Source organism: Martes martes (assembly GCF_963455335.1).
Source record: "Martes martes genome assembly, chromosome: 7".
Classification (NCBI taxonomy): Eukaryota; Metazoa; Chordata; class Mammalia; order Carnivora; family Mustelidae; genus Martes; species Martes martes.
In genome coordinates this window covers 134734465-134755980 of record NC_137894.1, presented here as the reverse complement: position 1 = coordinate 134755980, position 21516 = coordinate 134734465, and the positions used below count along the sequence as shown (strand labels likewise).

The window sequence follows — 21516 nt, the reverse complement described above, 5'->3', positions numbered from 1 at the left end:
CTTGCTGTAGCACTTGGCAGACTGTATTTGTCTGCTAAGCTCCTTGACAGCATAGGCTGCTTTATTAGCCCTTGCAGCCCTTGGGCTTAGGTCAGGGCATGATGTAAATATGTGCTGAGGGAATCAGTGAACTTTTGGTGTCCTGTCTGCCCCCTCCCCCAACCCAGATTGCTCTAGGTTAGTCTAGGTGAGTAGCCACAATTGCTGGAGAAGCATACATTTCTTCACAGCTAAGTCTAGATTTCTAAACACATGTCCCCTTGACTTCATGGTTGACAAGGTTGGCAGGATGGCAGTAGTGTCCCCTTAGCCCCTCTGGGTAACTACAGTAGGACAGTTGGACAGAGTCAGGTGTCCTTGAGTGCTGATCAAGTACCAAGCACTGTTAGGCATTTTCATCTAAAGTTTCATCATTTGGTTTCTAACAGGCCTCTGAGATACAAGTCCTAATACCTTTTTGTAGTTGAGAAAGTTGACACTGAGTGATTTAGACTTGGCTCAGATCACAGAGCGGCCAGGTGGCAGGCCTGCAATTAAAAACGTGGGTATTTCCTTGTGGGCATGTTCAGAAAACTGCTTCAGTCTTAAAAGGACAGCAGTGTTGTCAAGGAACGTCTCCCCAGGGTCACCAGTGACCCAGGGAGGAGAATGCAGTAGAAAACAATCCTAGTCTGTGAGATCATTTCTTTTTTTTTTTTTTTTTTTTTTTTTTTAAATTTTTTTTTTTTTTTTAATTTATTTATTTGTTAGAGAGAGAGCGAGCGAGCACAGGCAGACAGAGTGGTAGGCAGAGGCAGAGGGAGAAGTAGGCTCCCTGCGGAGCAAGGAGCCCGATGTGGGACTCGATCCCAGGACGCTGGGATCATGACCTGAGCCGAAGGCAGCTGCTTAACCAACTGAGCCACCCAGGCGTCCCAGTGTGAGATCATTTCTTGGGTGACAGCTGGTGGAGCTGCGGTGGTAGGGGACTCACCATTATCCAGATGATACAGTGGCAGTTTGAGCAGCCTTAAGGAACCTTAGCAGTACCTGAGTCATGAGAGGCCTGAGGCTACTGGTCCCAGGCCAGACAGACCCACTGATGTCTGTTGACATGCAGCCCTCATCCTTTAACAGGAGATGCTCTTATTTTTTTGCAGGGTAAATCCTATGTTAAGGAGAGCTAGTTTTTTTTTTTTTTTTTTTTAAGATTTTATTTATTCATTTGACAGAGATCACAAGTAGGCAGAGAGGCAGGCAGAGAGAGAGAGCGGGAAGCAGGCTCCCTGCTGAGCAGAAAGCCCGATGCAGGGCTCGATGCCAGGACCCTGGGATCATGACCTGAGCCGAAGGCAGAGGCTTTAACCCACTGAGCCACCCAGGCGCCCCGTAGGAGAACTAGTTTTAAAGCTAAGGGTAGCATCCTAGGCAGTTCTGTTCTTTGACCTGCCGTTGTAAAGCTTTGGTGAGTCCTGTGGTTTCTTTGGCACCTCGAGCCCAAAGGCAGAAGTTCCTGAGTATCTGGATCTTCCACTAAATGAGAACCCGCTCTCTGCTAATCCACTCATACACATAAGCCCCATGGGAGAGTGGTGATCTTCAGTGCATGTCAGACACCAAATACTAAGAAACCAGGACAAAGGTTGTCATGGAAACCATTTTAATGCAGGAAAATGTTTCCACCAACTGCCAGGAGAAGCTGTAGGGCCTGCCCATCCCACTCCCCCTCCCCCCACCAGCTGCTCACTGAGCCACAGCTGCTGCCCCCATTTTGCGCAGTGTGAGAACGGTTCTTATACTTGTCTCATGGGTCCTGACACTTCCCTGTTGGGGAAGCGAGTTTCCCTGCCAAGGAAGTACCTGCCCGCATTGCAGCAAGTGTTCTGCTTCCCTGCTTGTAGAGCACTGGGTGTCTGGTCTCGCACATAATCTTGTTCTACTTTAACCAGTGATCCTATGCTGCGTAGGTACTGTCTCCATTTCACTGATGTGGGAATTAGGGCTCAGAGATGAAGTTCTTGGCCGAGAGCTTGTGGAAAGGGGAGATTCAAACCCAGGCGGGTCTGGCTCCAGAAGCCCTCTGTGCTTATAATAGGAATCCAGTCAAAAGCAAGGACAGTTTGTTCTTTTTGTTGCTAAACATTCCCATTTATAAAGTTCCCTTTGGAAAGAAAGTAATAAATGTGCAGTTATACAGACTCTCAAAGCAACTCTCCTGCCCCCTTTTGGTCTGGACAGAGAGGGGTTGGTGAGGTGGGTGCAGAACTGTCCAGGTTTGAATGCCAGCATAACTGGCTGCTGTAGACAAGCAAAGTAACCTCCCCAGATGGCTGGATTTGAACAAGTTCCTGAATTCTGTCACTCCCTTTTCAGCATCAGTGCTTGCCTCAGACCATCTGAGGATAGATGTAAGTGAGGGCAGAGAGCCATGGCTTGGATTGGACCAGTGGTTTTGTGGGAAAAGGGGGAAGCATATTGTAAGAACATGAGAATAATTTGCCTGTGGCATTCTGATTCGAAACTATAGGAACTCTTCTGGAAGAGGGTCCCGTGGGAGCACTGGTGGGCTTAGACCTGGAAGCACAGCATAGGAAGCCTGAGAGGGAATTTCTCCAGCCAGTCTGCCAAAGAGAAATCTCTACTTTTGCGAGCATGCCAAGAAGTGGCCGCTGCTGCTTATGCCAGGTGTGAGAGCCCAATTGGAGGCGCGGACCATCCCACAGACCCTCAGAGCAGTCACGGGCATTCAGCCTGGTGCCGTGTTCATACCCTTTGGTTTGAAAATTGGGGATCCTGATAGTCACAAGTCACATACATTTCCCCCATTCTTCCAGTGTGTTTGTTGCAGATCCTAGCATTCCTACCCAGAGCAGGGTGGGACATCACCAATTCAGAGATCAAGGTCAGGTTTACATTCCTGTGGAAAAGTGACATGATCACTTAGTGCGAACCCTTGGGTTTAAGTTCCAGCTAATGCAGTAGGGGAACCTGGGTCCCTGCCTGGCATTAAAGCACCCTAACATCTGTCTTCACAAAGGTAGAAGAATGATACAAATCTGCTGTTTGTATACAAGGCCTCAGCAGTCTGCTACCCAGTCCTTGTGTATGGTCTGGCTGGCAGCAGACATGCAGGGTGGATTCTTAGAAATCCCTGCAGAATGGAACCTGTGAGAAAACACCTTGGGGTTAGGGGAGTACCCCATGGGCAGTTCCACACTTGTACGGTTTCCATTTCCTCCCACAGAGGAAGAGCGCTTGCTAGCAGTACCCCAGATCAGCTGGGCTCTTCAAGGTCCTGGGGGCAGCAAGGTGACAAGGCTAGTTACTAAGGGGAATGTCCAGGGGGACAAACGAAGGAGGCTGCCAACCTGGGCTCTTGACTTCTAGGCAGTTTTCACAACAAATCTCCCTCATTGCCAGTTTCCTCAGCTTGTCTGTTCTTTCCCGCCTAACTTCCTGTCAGTCCACAACACCGAGCAGAAGGGGGAAAAGGGAAAGAAGCCAAGAAGCCACGGACAACCTTGCAAAACTTGTCTGCCCTGCCCAGCTGGAGTCTGTGGCTGCATGTACTGCTGTCTCCACCTGGAGGATTACCTAGATTCTACTTCCAGGCTGTTGGGGATGGCGAGACAGCTTCCTGGTCCCAGACCCCAGCCTTCCTTGAGCCTGTTCGGTGAGGCTAAGCTGCAGAATCCTGAAGGGTCTGGCCCTGAGAGGTAGAGAGGCGGGGGGGCCACAACAACTTGAGCTTCATGCTGAGGGCCCCTTTTTAAACTTTGGCATAAAAGTCCTTTTCTCCTTAGGTTAGGGTAAGAAAACACTCCCCTGGTGAATGTTTGGAACCATGCTGAAGCCCTCACATTGGCCAACTGGCCAACACTTCAGTCAGCCATCCACCGAAGTCCAGTCTAACAGCTGACTGGACTGGATTCTTTTCTGTAGAACTGGAAAGTCACTGAAGACAGCTGACCTTGAGCTTTTCCTCCCCATCAGAGAGGCACAGAAAGGAAACCAGAGGGCCCTGTTTTTTATACAACAACAGAATGTCAGTACTGGCAAGAACCTTCTCCAGATGAAGAAATGGGTCCAGAGAGGGGAGGTGACCTGCCCAGGGTCTCAGGGAGCTGGGAGCAGAGCCAGAGGTTCTGGCTTTGTAGCCCTGAGTTAGAAAGCATTTGATCCTCCATGAAAATAAATATTAACAGTACCACTAAGTTACCATAGTCCATAATGGGTAGTCCTCATTCCCAGTGACTTTGCCCAAATGGCTGTACATTTTCTAACTATAGTTTAAGTTGCTTAAAAAATTGAAAAGCCGGAATGTTCCATTTAGAATGCAGTCCCGTTAGGTGACAGGCTCCACTGCATGGCCTAAAATTAATCAACGTTTATCGGCTGCATAAAGGATGTTGTAGTGGGATGTTTTATAGAGCAGGTAAACGGAAGGGGTGGCAGCCTCGGGGAACACGTGGTGGTTCAGGGCCGTGTCCATCTCATCCACATACTCCACCTGCAGGGCGATGTTCAGTGCCTGAGACAGGGCTGTGATCTGGATGTGGTCACACTCCATGGCCATGGGCTCCACTTCCTGCAAAGGCCAAAATGAAAAAACAAACCCAGATTAGGAAGGGGGCCTGGCAGAGGACAAATGAGAAGTCCAGCCCTGGCTTTCATGGCCCTGGGGCTAAGCATCTATGCTGGGAGATAATCTTCACAATAGCTCATCAGGTAGGTACTGTCTAGTTTCTAGAGGAAACTGAGGAAGAGCAGCCAGAAACCCAATAGAACTGCAAGGCTTGAATCTAGATCGTTTAGATTTCAGACTTAAGTGGTATGTGAGAAGAGAACACTACTTTCAAGAATCGGGGTGGAGGTAGACAAGAATTTTTGAGCTTGGGCTTGGTAATGCACAGAACCAAAGAATTCCAGCAGACGAGGACGGTCACAGAGGGCTAGGCGAGTGAGTGAGTCCGAATGCTGAAGAGGCCACAGAGAGGCAGAGATGGTGGCAGGCTGGCAAGTTTGTCCCACCTAACAGGGGCGGCCGCCACTCCATTCCTGCTCATTGCGGCCATGCAGGATAAGGCCCTGGGAGCTGGATCCCGAGAGAAATCCAGAGTCAAGAAAGCTGCCCAGGGTTAAGTGTTGGCAGCTCCGTTTCAGATAAATACCCTCCATCATAAACAAAACACATCTTAAGACAAATGCGACTCGGCGGCTGCTATTCTCCAATTCTGTAAACAGGGCAGTCCAAGGCCTTCAGTTCTCAGATGGGAAATCAGGCCTGGATGGGGGAAGTACTTGCCCAGAGCCACACGTTCAGGCATTCTAATAGGATCTGTTTCTGGCTTGCTAATCTTGTTCTTCCAATTACAAATGCAGATGCGACATGAAGTCCCCTGGCTAGGGATGATGGCACTCAAGTCTCCTGAGCGGGGAGAGGGGCCTTCAGGGCACTTCTCCATGGCCCACACACTGACTGCCCTGTCCTCCCCAGTGTGTACAATCGCAGGAGCTGGGTATTACACAGCAGGTCCCAGGGCTGGGGACCGAGTCCCCAGAGCTTGAGACCCTGAGGACCTACATGAGTACAGAAGTCCTTGATGTCCATCTCCTCATCAATGAAGTGTCGGAAGAATTCCGCGCGGTTCTTGATGAAGGCGGAGGTGAGCAGGCGCAGAAACTGCACGATTTGGTCCGAGGCGCTCTGGTCGTTGAACACCTTCAGCAGGCTGGACACTGAGCCGTCCTTCTCTACCAGCTCTACCACACTGTAAAACTGGACCCCGCCGGGCTGTCAGCTGGGAGGCACAGGCAAGACCGACCCTCCCCCACGGGACTCTCTGCATAGGACCCTCCTCCTCAATGTGTATTTCCATTTTTAAATCCTCAAATTGAGTTACCAAAGTCAGTCAGTCTAGGACCAAAGCTAAGTAGAGGGTTGGAAATGCCCTGCAGTGTGTACCTTTAGCACAGAGTCCTGTCTAGGGGACAGCAGTTGGGTCTCCTCCTGTCACTGTGGTGATTGAGATTCTTATTTATAATCCTCCAACCCCACCCCCTTCCCTAAGGGGATAGGGAGTAGGGTGGAGAGGGAATGGATGAAGGAGGCGGTGGGGGGGATGTTTCCGGCCTGAGAGCTACTGCCCCAAAGGAGGTACTTCCTCCCTATGGGAGGGCGGGGCCCTGGGTTCCCTGTCCCAATACGCAGGAAGCAGGAGGACAGGGACACACAACTGTAGAGCCATGAGCTGTGGGGGGCTCCAGCCACTGCCCATTCCTCTCTGCTCTGCCAGCATAGAAGCACCTGGACCCTCAGCCATCCTGCCCAGGTTAACTTACAGCATTAAAGAAGTTTCGGAACTTGTGCTCCTCAAACCCAGCAGCCAGAAGGTCATTTGGGGTCTGCAGGACACGTTCTTTGAACCTAAAGGGGGTAGACGGATGGCTTATGGGGAAGTGATGATGGAACACTGCTGTGACAATGTCCTCCCACTCTCACCCAATGCTCCCGACACCTGAGGAGGGTGTGTCACTAACGGGGACTGCCTTCTCCCTTTCAGAGCACTTCCACACCACAGTCTGGATAACACACTGAGTTCTGTCCTCCCCAGCGTATACAGTACCCATTTCACAGATTAGGAGATTGAGAGAGTCACTACCCACTCCCAGACATGTTGCTTCTAGCTTCCAAAGCTTCCTGAACTCTGTCTCTCCTTCCTGTCCCCATAGTTCTTGCCATATGACCACCATCTCTGGCCAGGGCCATGCCCAACCTTCCCGTGCTCCCAATCCCTTCACAGGGACCTCCGGAGTGACCTAGCACAGCCTTTTCCCTCAGGACACAGCTCCTCAGCACAAATGTCCAAGGGAGGACCCCAGCCTAGCTCCCCAACCTCCTCTCCCTTCTCAACTTCCCTCCCACCCTAGGGCCATTCGCCATTTGCACTGCATTTCCTAGCACCCTGTTCCATCAACCAGCGGCCTATACTTACTTACTCACAAGAGCTAATTTAATTATTGGGTTTTCAAGATTTTTTCAGCAAGGTTTTAAAGATAGACATTACTTAAAGTATACTATAACACAAAGATAAATAATCAAAACTCAGTTTCCTAATTATCTCTGCCCTTGAGGTGCTGTTTGTCTGTTGTGTGTGGTGGTGGAGATAGGACTGGGCTGTGGGATGTGTTTATCTCTTGTTCCCTGCTCAGTGACCCCATGGTGGTAGCCTGAAAACCAGTCACGAAAGGAGTATTTATACCACAGAAAGGGTTAACACCACCAGTCAGGCCTCCCTGCCCCACAGCTGTGAAAGCTTTGTCGGCACTGGCCACCCTTTAAACCTGGTCCAGTGGCCCTTGCCCTGTCAGTACTGGCTTATCCCTCTCTGCTCCCTGGCAGGCCCCTCACAGTGCCGCCCCCTTCCGAGACCAGTCCTGGCACTTGGGGGCATGGTGAGGAGCCCTAGCAGCCCCTGGCCCCAGGACACGTTTAGCAGCAGACATGAGGTACAGAACAAGCGACTGGTCCTTGGAGGGATGGGAACAGCCCATGCTAGAGGAACCAAGCAGGAGGCTCTGGGGGGGCCAGCTGGCACTGGCTGTAGTGCAGTCTATCCCCTGGGAAGGGAGGCTGGCCTCCCAATGGGACAGGAAGGGGGTTTTCACAAGGGACTAAAGGCCTGAGGGGGAGGCTCAGTTGTCTTGTTGCAGGGGAGGGGGCAGAGAGGAGAGGTGTGGCATGTGTGGAGCGCAAACATCTAAACCAGGAGGGGGAGGTCTGTGCTGTCCAGAGTGGGTGGGGGACCCCTGTGCTGGCAGTTGGCAGCCCTGCTGTTCAGCTGCCCTTGGGCTTCAGTCCCCCCCTTACCCTCCCTGAACCCCAGCTGCATTCCCACATTGATTGCTCACCTGACTGCTGACCCCTGTAGCGAGGACTGATGAGTGCCACACAGGCCCAGCCAAGACCAGGCCAGGACTCCCACCCAGCAAGATGAGTGCGGGGAAGGAGGACGGCACTGGGACTTGGGTGAGGCTCTCTCTGCAGCACCACCAGCTTCACTGTGACCTTCGGCAAGGCTTGTAACCTTCCCAGGGCTCTCTGTACTCAACTGTAAAATGGGGTACCACTACCCTGAACATCTCACTGCCCAGTGGACACTCCTGCGGGAAGGCTCGCAGACATTCTGGACTCAGCATCACCAAAACGGAGCTCCCAATCTTCCCAGCCCCCCTCTGCAACAAGTGGCTTTTCCATCTTGAGAACACTTTGGCAACACACTTAGCAGTCATCCTGGACTCCTCTCAGCTCGCGCACCCCACCTAACCATTAGCAAGTCCTGTTGACTACAGGAATCTGGAATCCAGCCCATCCCCTCCACCTGCCCATGCCGCCACTATCCTCTCCCTTCTCCAAGCACATCCCCTGCTGTGCCCTCCCAGTCTGTCCTGTGGATAGTGGCCAGCAGGCCAGGTGACGCTCTGTTCAGACCCTTAGAGGATCCATCTCATTCAGGCTGAAATTCAGGGTCTTTACAGAGGCCCATGAGGCACTCCCCACTTACCTCCAACCCCTACTTAAAACTGCAACACCCCTACCCCCCGCCTCCATCCCAACAACTTGGCCACCTTCCCCATCTGGTTTTTTCCTACAACATTTCCTGCCATCTGACATCACATGCGGTCTGTTTTCTCCTGCTAGCATGCCTGCTCCAGAGGCAGGAAGTTTCTCTCTTGTTCTCTGCTGCATCCCCAGGGCCTACAGTGGGGTCTGTGTGTGGTGTCCTGCTAGGTGATGACTGCAGGGAGGGAGGGTGCCCTGGAAGGAGTGCAAGGGTGAAGCCCAGCATTCAGGGCTGGGCTTTGCGAGCAACACCCTGAGTATGCAAGATTACCCACGTTCCACAAATATGGAAACTGAGGCTTAGAGAGCTGTGGTTACTTGCTCAAAGTCACACAGCAAGTAAGGTAGAGTGAGGTCTGGCCTCAGAGCCCTGGACCTCAGCATGGCACAGCTCTGGGGACACAGTGGGGGAAAAAGGCCCTGCACTGGACTGCACTGTCTTGACCTTGCAGAGCTGGAGGGAGATGGAGGAGGAAAGTGACTTGAGATAGGGGACTCCATCAAAAGGGACTCAGTCTGTCCAAGAATGACTCATTCCAAATAAAGAACAGGTGGCCTAATTTCTGTCCCTTTTGAGGGAATCTGTATTTTGACCAGTAGATGATTGTCTTAACCTAGCCATTCTCAATCAGGGTTGACTTTTCCTCAACCAAAGAGGTTTCTGTTGGAGTCTGGAGACATTTTTGATGGTCATGGCTTGGGGAGGAAGGTGCTCTAGGGGCATCTAGCGGGTGGATGCGAGGGACACTACTAACCACTCTATACCGCCCAGGACCGCCCCACAACAAGAATGATCCAGCCCGAAATATCAGAGGAGTGCTGCTATTGAGAAAGCTGCCCTCACAAAGCTGGTCCGACACCAGGGTCCAAGGATCAAGCCTGAGTACTCTGACCTACGGCCACTCTGTGCCGTGTATGGTGGGGGAGTGGGGAGGGCTTCATCTGATGCTCTCAGGGCAGGGAGAGCGCCAAGATCAAGAAGTAGGTCTTCTAGCTCCTTGCTGTGTTCTGAGACCTGGCAACATCTCCTGGGAGTTGGGGAGAAACAGAAGCGTGCCCTAGACGGACTGAATTGGTACCACATTCAAAAGGTCCAAGCAGTTTGAGCAAATGGTGATGCAATAGAGGCCCTGACTTGAGCCTAGACACAAAGGTCTAAAGGGTCGCTCTTGGGAGCAGCCGCTGGACAGAGACCTTCCTCAGCATCAGGTCAGGACCCAAGGCCTGACTAGGTAGATACCCAGTTACCCACCTTTAAGAACAGGGGCAACTGAAATGAACTCAGAATAGGCAAAGCGTTGTTTTCCTCTTGGAGTGAGTCTTCAGAAAGGCAACCAGTGCAACCCACCTAGGTGAACTTAAGTCACTGGTTCCATCCCAGACCGCATGGCTGCCCCCACCCCGCCCCCACAGCAGCTCACTCTCCAGGTTTGGCAGGCCTGTGCCTAGGAAACCCCATCAGGGAGACCCAGGGCACCCAAGCCTGTCCAGCGGTCCCTTACATCTACTCACTTGAGGACCTCCCTGCTCTTCCCCAGCAGGGACTCCAGGTAGGAATAGCCCAAGGCCCGGTAGAAGCAGTTCCCATCCCCCTTGGTCTTACGGATCGCGGTGAACCTTTTGCTGAGTTCCTGTGGGGCAGAGAAGGAAATGTGGACGTCTGCACCACCATCACCCCTCGTGTCATGTCCTCTGGGGGCCAGGGCCCCTACCTCCCCCAGGTAGCACCTGCTGCCTCCTCTCAGAGCCTTCACAGTCTCCCAGCTATCCTCCATCACACACACGGAAAGCTGTGCTAAGCCGGTCCTTGTGGCAGGCACCAAGTGATGAACGGGTCATGGCCCACCCTCCGGCAGCCTACAGTCTGGGGAAGATGGACCGTTACACAACTATGACAGGACAGGGGAAGCACGGGGGTGCCTCGGAGCAGTGGCATCAGAAGTCTAGGAAGGCTTCCTGGAGGAGCAGCACTGAGAGGAGCAGAAGTGGTGTGCATGGCACAGGGGAGGCACGGCTAAGCCAAACCCTTGGGGGTGGGGTGGGTTGTAGCTGAGCAGTGAGCCAGGAGTTTGTAGAGTTTGTAGAAAAGGCCTCCTCAGACATAACGAAGCAGTCTGGCCAGCCCTTCAAACATGTCTCAAAAGGTGTGGCCCTCCCCAGGCCACCCACCTCCAGCTCTGCTCTGAGCTGCCAATTTCCCTCTGGAATGTCCTGGAGTCTCCTTGGGTGCCTCCTGGAGCTACAGGCAAGGTTTTGATAGCAAAGCACGGTCTTCAAGGCGTCGGGGAGCCCCTGCTCCCACCACAGCAGTGAGAAGGCTTGGAGTTGATGGGGCCCCTCAGCCCCGCAGGGAAGGTCCTGCTCCATGAGAACCTCATCTCATCTCCTGAGAGGGTTCCAGGGTACACGAGTCCCTGCGGCTGCAGGAGACAGTCCTCCCAGTGAGCAGAGAGAAGCAGAGGCATGCTGCCCCAGAGATGGACAGAGCCCAGGCTGCTGCCCCTGCCCTGGTTTTGTGAGCTGTGCTCCTGCACGCTTCTGGAAAACTCCCCTTCTGCAAAGCCCAACTGGAGTGGCCCTTCGCTGCTGAGATGCCCCAGCACTGTGGTTATGGATGCAGCTTATGAGATCTGGCTTCCTTGTCCGAATCCCACCTTCTCCACTGACTAGCTGGAGGACTGTGGGCCTGCCATTTAATATTTGTGCCTCCCTTTCTTCAGCTGTAAAATGTGGATAATAAAAGTACTGGCTTTGCAACATAATGTCTCAGTAAATAAAGCACTTAGGATAGTACCTAGCTTTTTAAAAAAATTAAAAATTGCTATATATATTGCAACTAAAAGATTTCTCACTGAGGCAAATGCCCAACATCAAAATATTCTGGGAGCCCTTGAATTTGCCCGGGAGCCTGGCCCCAAGACTAGGACATTCTGCTTTCAAAGTGGCACCTCGGACTCCAGTCCCAGCTCCAGCGCATTAGCTCTAAGATCCTCTCCCCTGCAAACCTCTGTCTCACCTGGATTTTCCTCTGGTAAATCCTGTTTTCAGGATGATCCCGAAGAATTGATAGAATGTCACATTTTTCTGATATTAGGTTGAAAGATGTTTCACTCTGAAAAAGAAGCAAAGCTGTGACAATTTCAAAGCCACTGATAGGCTTCCACCAAGTAGCTCCATAACATAGGGAATGGGACCTTGCCACAAAAGGCATGTTACCAGTTATCTTGGATGTCAGTTCCCTGGACAGGGAGTCACGGTCGGGTCCATCGTGTACGGGAGTCCCGTAACTTCTGAATGGATTCATTTTAGAGTAGAACCCCTTGACCTAGTGAGCCTTCATGCTGGAGTATGAGCTCTCCCCTTGTCACCTGTCCTTCCTGTCTCATTCATTCTTTCATTGGCCACCAATTCCTGAACATCCAGCCTGCACTAAGCACTGTGGGATAAGCTGGAAATAGAGGTTAGAACATCCGGCAGGTGTTCTATCTGTGGCACCACCTACCGGCGGAAGTCCATACTGCAGCCCAGCTGGAGTCTGGTCAGTTCCAACCCAGAGATCAGCTTCCTGGCCCAGAGGCAGGGCTGAGAAGAAATCCACAGGGAGCAGGTAATGGCAGGAGGCATCTCTGTTCTAATAGTCAATTCCCTGCAGCCTCCTCTCTGCCTCAAGCTGTTTCTGCCCAGACTCTGCCCAGAGAAGTGGCAGATGCACCCCTGCCTCCAACCCATCCCTAGACGTGCTCTGATTCCAGCATGAAAATAATGTACGAGGAATTGGTATTAAAGCCACAGGTCATTTACTTTAAGAGAAGTGGCCCCGGTGCCCGGTGTTCAAGGGGACAGTTACACAATACCGCACAAGTGACCAGAGTTGGCCAACCAGATCATGACAAGTATTCTGGGGAGCTGAGGGAAGGCTTTCGGTTTTGGATGAAAGGAACAGAGACAGCATGTCCTGTTCCTTCCTCCTCCTCCATGCCTTCAATGCAGATGCAGTGTCTACATTACAGCAGCCATCCTGTAACCATGAGGCTGAAAGCTAGTATGTGGGAAATGGATGATCTGCTGCTATCCTAAGTCCAAGATGTAGAGAATAACAGACACCATGATTGTACATCTATGATGTGCCAAGCTGGGACAGAGACATACATATCTCCATTATCTCATTTATTCCCCACTAGCAATTATACCCACTCTACTGACAAGGTCAGGTTCCTTGGACCAGGAAGTGATTTAATCCAGATCTGGCTCTAAAACCCATGGGAATTCTACCAAGCCAAACTGCTAAGGCAAAGAGAGTAGAGTCTAGCTCTTGAGGGAACAAAGCTGCTAGACCTTACAGGAACACTGTATACAGGGTAGACTAGGGCTTCTGCATCATCAGGCCAGGTCCCAACCTCCCGCCCCTGTGGTCCCAGCCGGGCAGACAGCCTAGCTCTCTACCCAGCTCAGTGCCTACAGCAGCGACCCCAGTCTGAAGACACTTGTCACAGAGGGAACAAAAGGTGATTTTCAGGTGATGTCTGGACATGTTAAAAGACAGGACATCTGGAGGAAAAGTTGTTCTCTTTTCAGTTTCCTTCAATCTTTCTAATCATGCCAAGGAGAAAGGCGGCTTCCAACATACCTTTAAATCCTTCCCACTCTGCTAGTGTCTTTTGGCCAGTGAGCAGGGACCTAAAAGTGTTCCGTTTTCTTTAAGCTCTACACCCAACATGGGACTTGAACTCACGACCCAGAGATCAAGAGTCACAGCTTTATTGACTAAGCCATCCAGGCTCCCCAAAGGGTTCCATTTTCATTTGCAGTACTTTTTAGATGTAAAACAAGTCAGCTTTGGGGGACACCCAGCTGGCTCAGTCAGTAGAGCTGCGACTCTTGATCTCTGGGTCAGGAGTTCAAGCCCCCCATTGGGCACAGAGCTTACTTCAAAACAAAACAAAACAAAAAAGCCTGTTTTATTGACTTGGTTGGCATTTTTATGAGATGTGAACATGTCTTGATCTATTCTAAATCATGGAATAGTTCCATTATTGGCATAACAACTGTTGCTGTGCGGTTCGTTTTGCACTCCTACTACTCTGTGCTAAAAAAGGGCCCTGTAAGTTTCAGAATAAAAAATCCACTTCTGCTGCTTTGAGGGAAAAGCAAGGTGACCCTCAGGTAGGTTTCAACACAGCCAGCGCGCCCGCCCTACAGCACCCTCTCCCTCACACTCTCGCTTCATTCCAGACTCCCATTACCCACCTCACTAACAAAAGGCTTGTTTCTATAGACCACAGACTTAAAACGTTGGCTCGGGTCTAAATGTGGATTAAAAGCAGTACCACTGGTATTTAGTGCTGCTTCTGCCTAGCCTGCCCCAAGCAAAACCCCAGCAGACAACAGGTGGGGGAACGTGTAGTTGGCTGTATTCAGTCGTTTCTGAGAGGATAGTGACAGAGGCCTGGAAAGGAGTAACTATGTAACGATAGATAATGAAGATGGTAGCAAAGCGCCATCAACAGTCAAAATGAGAATATAGCACTGGATCAGGGAAAGGGACACGCACTCTGGACCAGGAAAGCTGATCCAGGTTTTCCACTGGCCATAATATAAACTTGGCCTGTGGGGCAAATTTCCTTAGGCTATTGAATTTAAAGGAAAAATAGTAAATAGCAGTTTGGGGCACCTCTTGGCTGCTGAGGATGGAGCCCATCACACTCGGGGTTTGAGAGCCCCACTGTCAACACTGGCTTCCCCTTCGTCCCTGTTCCCATGCCCCCCTCACAGGTAGTTCCTGTGGCACATGTTTCACTAAGTACCTTTTTATTGAGGGAAAGTATAAAATATTCCCCCATAACCACTTCTAAGTGTGCAGTTCTGTGGCATTCTGTACACACATGGTTGTGCATCTGTCACCATCTTCCATCCCCAGAACTTTTTCACCCTCCCCACCTGACACTCCACCCATTAAACATGAACTCCCCATCCCCGCTGCCGCCATCCAACCGTCTCTGAATCTGTCTAGCCCAGGGACCTCATGTTAGTGGAATCCATTGGTCTTAAAACTACAGAGTTGTTTCATGTATGCACATGTCTTAAATGTGCACACGGATTATTCTAAAGATACTGTGGCCTTTTTATTTTGCTTCACCCAATACTATTTTATTTTTTATATTAACATATATGTATTATTTGCTTCAGGGATACAGGTCTGTGCGTCATAAGTCTTACACAATTCATAGCACTCAACCATAGCACATACCCTCCCCAATGACTATCACCCAGCCACCCCATCCCTCCCAGCCCCCTCCCCTCGAGGAACCCTCAGTTTGTTTCCTGAGATTAAGAGTCTCTATGGTTTGTCTCCCTCCCTGGTCCCATCTTATTTCATTTTTTCCCCCTCCCTTTCCCCCATGACCCCCGCCCCTCCCTGCCTCTCAAATTCCTCGTATCAGGGAGATCATATGATAATTGTCTTTCTCTGACTGACTTAGTTTGCTTAGCATAAGACCCTTTCCATAAGACCTCGAATAGCCAGAGGAATGTTGAAAAAGAAAACCAAAATTGGCAGCATCACAATTCCAGACTTCAAGCTCTATTACAAAGCTGTTACAAGACAGTATGGCACTGGCACAAAAACAGACACATAGACCAATGGAACAGAATAGAGAGCCCAGAAATGGACCCTCAATTCTATGGTCAACTAATCTTCGACAAAGCAGGAAAGAATGTCCAATGGAAAAAAGACAGTCTCTTCAACAAATGGTGTTGGGAAAATTGGACAGCTCCATCCAGAAGAATGAAACTGGACCATTTCCTTACAGCACACACAAAAACACACTCAATACTGTTTTAAGATCTGCGCCTCCTGACAAACGGTTCACTGGTCTGTTTCCGCCACCACAGGTGATGGAGCCTTGGGTTAGCTCTAGCGCCCCCCTGTGGACTCAGGTGGATTTATCGGGCTAGCGTGGAGCATGGGGTTTTCCAGAATGGCCCAAGTCTGAGGTCCCTGCCCACGACCCCTGCCCACGACCCCTGCCCCCCGACCCGCCACCACCTCCTCCCCAACAGCACTGCCCTCATCACAGCTCTGGGGAAAAACAAGAGTCTCAAATGCCACAGAGAACTTGGGCATAGCCTCAAAGTACTGGCCCGTATATCTGGCACAATGCTCTCTGGGTTTGACATTGGCTGACTCTTTAATTGGTATTATTTTATTATATTCTAATCGTGGCTGAAAATTTCCAGGATGTTATGTTGAAAGGACAGGCCTGGCAATGTCCTGTCAGACCTAATCAGGACACCTGAAAGGATCTTAGCCTTTAATTGCTGGTGTGCAAATACATGCTAATTAAGTCAGCAGAGGGCAAGTCGGCTTGGAAACAGCACTTAGCAGGTTAAGTCGAGGCCTGCATTTCAGAGTGAGAAAAGGACATTTCTGCCGTCACTGGCTCTTTCCTGGCAATCCTGGGACCCAGCCCCACGCACTGGCAAGTGGGCTCGGCATTCAGACCAGGTTTGAGTCCTCACTGGGAGCCTGGCCTCGGTCTCCCTGGCCTGGTTTCCTCCTGCAGCCTTAAAACCCCGGGTGGAAATCCAAGCACATACTGTGGCAAAGTGGATCCCAGCCCGAGACCACACCCCCTCCAAGCACAGGGAGAGTCAGGTTCCCCATTTTCCTCTGGTTTTCTCTCCAAAGCCTCTGCAGACCGAAAACCTTGCCACGCAACTCCAAGCACTGCTCCAGCAGCCTCAGACCAGCAAAAAGCCAGGCTCCTCCAGCCCTGCACCTGTAGCCCAATCCTCGCATCCAACCACTTTGGTTCAAAACCCTGAAAGCTTCTGGTGAAGAGGCCTCCAAGTGGGGACAGGGAGCGGCCCCCGCCGGGGTGATGGGGGAGTTCCGGTCCCACAGCTCTGCCTCCCTGCCCGAGGGAGCCCCATGTGCCCAGCTGTTCAAGGATCTCCAGGTACCCTTGGGAGATGATGGGATGGACTGACAGGACAAGGAGGGGCAGAGCCAAAAGGAGTGGGCTCTGGTAGCTCAGTCCAGCTGGCCCTGAAGGCCTGTCTCATGAGATGACATGTGACCCCAAGCAAGACCCCTGCCCTCCCATGAGTTCTCAGTCGGCTCCTTTCGGAATAGGTACAGCTCAAGGTCTGAATTCAGTCTCTCTGGGCTTTTATGAGAAGCAAAACAGTAGGACAATAAAGCTCCAAAAGATCAGGGTCGTTGGTCCCTTTAGTTCAAGGGTGTACCCCAAGTCCTTGGAACATTCCAGCAGCTGGTGCCCAGCAGGTATTCAGTGATCACTTGCTGAATGAAATGAAACCACCGTTGCTGGGCATTCACTATGGCAGGTGCTGTGGATTATCTCCTTTAAGCCTTGAAATATGTTTTACAAATGGACATGGAGGCACAGAGAGGTCAAGCCATCTCCCTGAGGTCACACAGTGAGGCAGTCTGGTAGGGACTCGGACCCTGCTCACCCAGCACATCAAAAGTATTCAACAAGGGGTGCCTGGGGGGGGGCTCAGCTGATAAAGCATGTGACTCCTGATCTCCGCTCAGGTCTTGATCTTGGAGTCGAAAGTCCAAGCCCCGCATCGGGCTCCATGTTGGGCTTGGGGTGTACTTAAAAAAAGAAAAAGCAAGTATTCAACAGACCTGGGTGCCTTCCTGCACCTTCTTATCCTCCAGGAACAGAACCCACTTGACCCTCATGTGTGCCCTCTTGTCATTTCCTGCCACCTCCTCAATGGTCAGGACTCACACTTCTGCCTACAGAGCCCCTCTCAACGTACCCTTTACTGCATCTGTGCACAGCCCCGAGCCCAGGCTCCGGGGTGCTGGTGGGCCCCAGTGGGCAATGCCAGCCCGCGGCCAGCCTGACTTGCCTCCGAGGCTGCTCCAGGGGCATGGCTGAGCGCAGGCTGAGTCAGCCTCATTAACCAGGCCCAGTAACCCCAGAAGCCACGACTCACCGCGTGGCCTGACCTCAAGCTACTGGCTCTTTCCCAGTAGAGGCCAGAGCTTCCAGGGGTCACGGGGACAGGGCTCAGAACCTGGCCAACCACCCCTCTCCTCTCAGAAGCTCTTTGTCACTTCCCAAGTCTCCCCAGGGCCCCAAGCCTGGTCTTGCTTGCCCGGGACTGGGGTCTCCCCGGGGGGGGAGGGGGGGGCTGGCCGCTGGAGCTGCAAGGACGCTCCCTTTGAATGGTCTGCATTAGGACAGGATGGAGGATGCAGGAAGGTATAGAGTAATCCATTTTTTTACTGATGAGTGATCACAGTGTTTGCAGGCAAAAGATCCAGGGAAGACCCAGTGTCCAGAACTGGCTTTCTGTTGTTGCTACAGCAATCGAGCAAATTCTGTGACTTAATAACATCACAGATTTGTTAGCCTGCATTTCTGGGGCCTCCGGGGGGAAAACCCATTTCCTTACCTTTTTCATTTTCTAGAAGCTACCTGCGTTCCTTGGTTCATGATCCCCCTCCTTCCACTGCTCCTCACGTGAACCCTCGAGTGAACCCTCCTGCCTCTGCCCCCAGCCCTGTTACAAGGACCTTTGTGATGACATCACAGGCCCTACCTGGGTGATCCAGGGCCCTGTCCCAGCTCAGTACCCGTAACTTCACCGCACCTGTGAGGGCCTTGTTGCCACGTGAGAGACCGTATTCACAGGTTCTGGGGATCAGGTGTGGAAATCCTCGGGGGGGGGGCTGTTACTCAGCCTGCACCCCCACGTGCCCCTTCTGTGCTGTTCGGCTAAGGAAACAGGAAAGACCCTGCATCTGGGTGCCCACTCCTCTTGGGTCACAATTATTGGCTAGCCTTGCAGAGACCGTGAACTCAGACCCCAGCCACTTTGACGCCTGGACTCACACATCTCCTAAAGGACTCTTCGATTTTCATCTCTGGCCCTGACCTCCCCCTGAAGCTCTGGCTTCAAAGAGCCAGGAGCCACCAGGATGTCTGACCAGCATCCCCGAGCTACTGTGCCCCAACTTCTCTCTCGCTCCACACCTGCCTCCCCTCCAGGGCTCTCAGCTCCCCAAAAGGCCCCCTCCATCCAGCCGGAGCTCACACCAAACCCGGCACCCCTCTTGCTCTCCTTTTTTCCCCGTTGGCTCTGCTCCTGGGTCAGGCCAGAGTTGCCACCATCTGCCTTCAGGAAGGCTGCAGCAGCACCGGCTTCTGCTCCTGGCTCCCTTCCCCACCATCCTCCAGGCTGCTGCACATGCAAGCCAGAGGAGGGCACAACTGTCCTCAATTTCCTCCTGGGGCTCCCCTCATGTAGGAAAGGACTCAGCCTTTTGATGACAACCTCCCAGGTCCTACAACGGCCAGCCTTGCTCCTCATGCTCCTAGGGATCCAGCCTCAGTGACCCTCTTTGTGTTCCTCCAACAAGACATGCCCATTTCTACCTCAGGGCCTTTGCATATGCTATTCCTGCTGCCCAGATGCTCTTCTTAAGACTCATGTGGCATCACCTCCTCAGAGAGGTCCTCCCTGAACGCCCTGTGTCATGTCACCCCTCCCCCACCACCTTGACTTGCTTTATTTCTTCAGTGCACCGGCTACCACGTAGGTTCGCTCGTTTCCTTGCAGTCTGTCTGTCCCTCCACTTGAATGTCAACAACACAAGGGCAGGGATTTTGTATGCCTGTCAAGACCAGATCCCCAGTACTTGGCACACGGTCATGCTCTAGAAATGCGGACTGAGTGGACGGGCGAACACATGCCTGAGCCTCCAGCCCTGCGTCCGCCACACTGCCAGAGAGATGACCCAGGTCAGCCACCTCGTCCTTGTCTGAAGTATGTTACGGTTCTTGCCCCCTCCCCGTCGGCAGCATCCTGAAGGGGTGACCATCTCCCTGTGCAGACACGGGAGGGAGGAGGCCAAGAAGAACCAGGCACCTGTGCCCACCGACTGCCGGGACTCTGTTGTCAGAGGAACAGCTGCAGCTAGTTACCTGGGCCAAGCGCCCCACGTGGGTCACCTTGCTGTCCTCACAGCGCCCATTGTACAGACGCACAAAATAGTGCTGGGTGAGGGGGAGCTGGGGCGGACTGGGGCGGAAGACCAACCAAAGCCTCTTGGCTTTCCAAGGGCTGGAGGAGGCATCTGAACTCAGCTGTGCGACCCCAAGCCACCATAAGGGCCCCCTCTACAGGTCCGCTGGAGCAGGGGGCTCAGGATTAAAGGATTTTAGGTCATCCTCACACCTAATCCCCTGCAGACTGCCTGACCCCTCCCCCCATACCCTGGAAAGTGGACTGATGTAACACAAGGAGCACTGGACTGGGAGTCCAGAGGCTTGGGTTCAAGTCCCAGATCCACCACAATCAGTCCCAGTCCCTTCCTTACCTGGGCCTCAGTTTCTCCACCTACCCAAGTTCCAGGTTTGGCCTGGCTTAGAGTGTCTCTGGGGCCATTTCTGCTCCAACAGGACTCTGAATCAGGGGTTCCTCTAGTCTTCGCTTTGCCTAGACCCCTAATTCACGTGCCTCACAACTTGAGGCAGCCTCTCCATGGGCGTCCTAATGCACACACCCTCTGTTGATGTGCGGAATGGAGAGGATGTCCCGCGACCACCGCTCCTGCACACGCTAAGTCACTTGTGGGGCTGGGGGAGAGGGGAGGTCTCCGATGGCCAAGGCCCTGAGTGGGTGGCGCCCCGAGCTGCCCACTGCGGGGCTACTTAACAAAGAGGACGACCCTTAGTCCTGGAGCCTCCCAGTTCCTGTTCCCGTCGAGGGCGCCTACCTTGCGCCGTCGGGGCTGCACCCTCCGGGACACCCGGGACGAGAGCTCCAGGGACGGGGGTCCTAGAGGCCAGGCTGGGTCCCCTTCGCTGGGCGTCCACGGGGGACGGCGGGGCCTTACAGGGCCTTGCCAGGAAGGACGGGGCCCCCCAGCATCCGTCCCGATTCACCCCTCCGAGGGGTCCGAACGCCGCGGGAGCCGCGCTGGGGACTGAGCCTGACGCTCGTCCCCCGTCCCGCGAGCGCACATGCGCCCCGGCGGCGAGCCCGCCCACCGCGCCCCCCTTCCAGGTCCTCCTCCCCCGCTTCCCCCCACGACACTGACCATAGTGACCGGAGCCGTCGGGCCAGGTCCCGCCCCAGCAAGGAGCGATCCGGTGCGGGAGGGCGCCACGGAAGCCACGGGCTGGCTCCGCCGTTGGGTCGGGCGGCGGGGGCCTCGAGGGCGTGGGGGCGAGCGGAGAATACACCCGACCGCTCCGCAAACCACAGGTTAGACCTCCACTGTGTCCCAGCAAGACACACGCCCCGCGATTGACGTCTGAAGTGGGCAATCAGAAGCCAGGACACAGGACGTCACAGAAAGTGGGTGGGACTTCACGTGCCTTCAGCCTATGCTTTAGGGTTCATTTGACAGGGTGCCGCCCCCTTTTAAAGACACAGAAAGCTTTTAACTGGCAAAGGAGTTAGCCCAACCCAGAAAGAAAAGGCTGATTGTAAAGGCTGATGGCCTTTTGACCAAAACTGCAAATTGAGGTCTTCTGAAAGATCAGTTGGCTCTCATTAATTCCTAAACAAGGCCACGTTTAAATATAGTTTGTTCAAGATCAGAGGACAGGTGCTTAGGGAGCACGTGCCCAATAACATTAAGTAAACTGTCTGCCCTTGTGTAGCTTCTAAATAATGTTTTACCCACTTCCAACTCATGAATCAGTAGGTTACCAGGCACCCAATTAATGGTTGTTGAATGAATGAATTTCCAGGATCGTTGATGCTGTGCCTCTGAAATCGTATGGCTATCTATGTATGGCACAGACGTGAGTCAGGTTTGGTGACTCAGCCTGCATACAAGCTCATTATTACTGAACATCAAACACGGGAATATGTATCATTCAAACATTCATTCACCAGCCCTCAACCCCTGGAGGAGATGC

General features: G+C 52.6%; 1 protein-coding gene across 2 annotated transcripts; it reads right to left on the bottom strand.

Moving 5' to 3' along the window:
* Window positions 1-1187: 1187 nt before the first annotated feature.
* Window positions 1188-20904, bottom strand: OTUB2 (OTU deubiquitinase, ubiquitin aldehyde binding 2). Of its 2 annotated transcripts, XM_080808272.1 has the most exons (6): window positions 20688-20904; window positions 11619-11714; window positions 10115-10233; window positions 6322-6406; window positions 5564-5758; window positions 1188-4567 (listed from the first exon to the last, which is right to left on the bottom strand). In XM_080808272.1, exons 1-6 carry the CDS (start codon window positions 20688-20690, stop codon window positions 4361-4363), a joined length of 705 nt encoding a protein of 234 aa, XP_080664398.1. In that variant the 5' UTR covers window positions 20691-20904; the 3' UTR covers window positions 1188-4360. The 2 variants fall into 2 exon arrangements, with proteins under 2 accessions (XP_080664398.1, XP_080664397.1); XM_080808271.1 differs by lacking the exons at window positions 11619-11714; window positions 20688-20904 and having other exon boundaries at window positions 1627-4567; window positions 10115-11351.
* Between the last annotated feature and the right edge of the window lie 612 nt (window positions 20905-21516).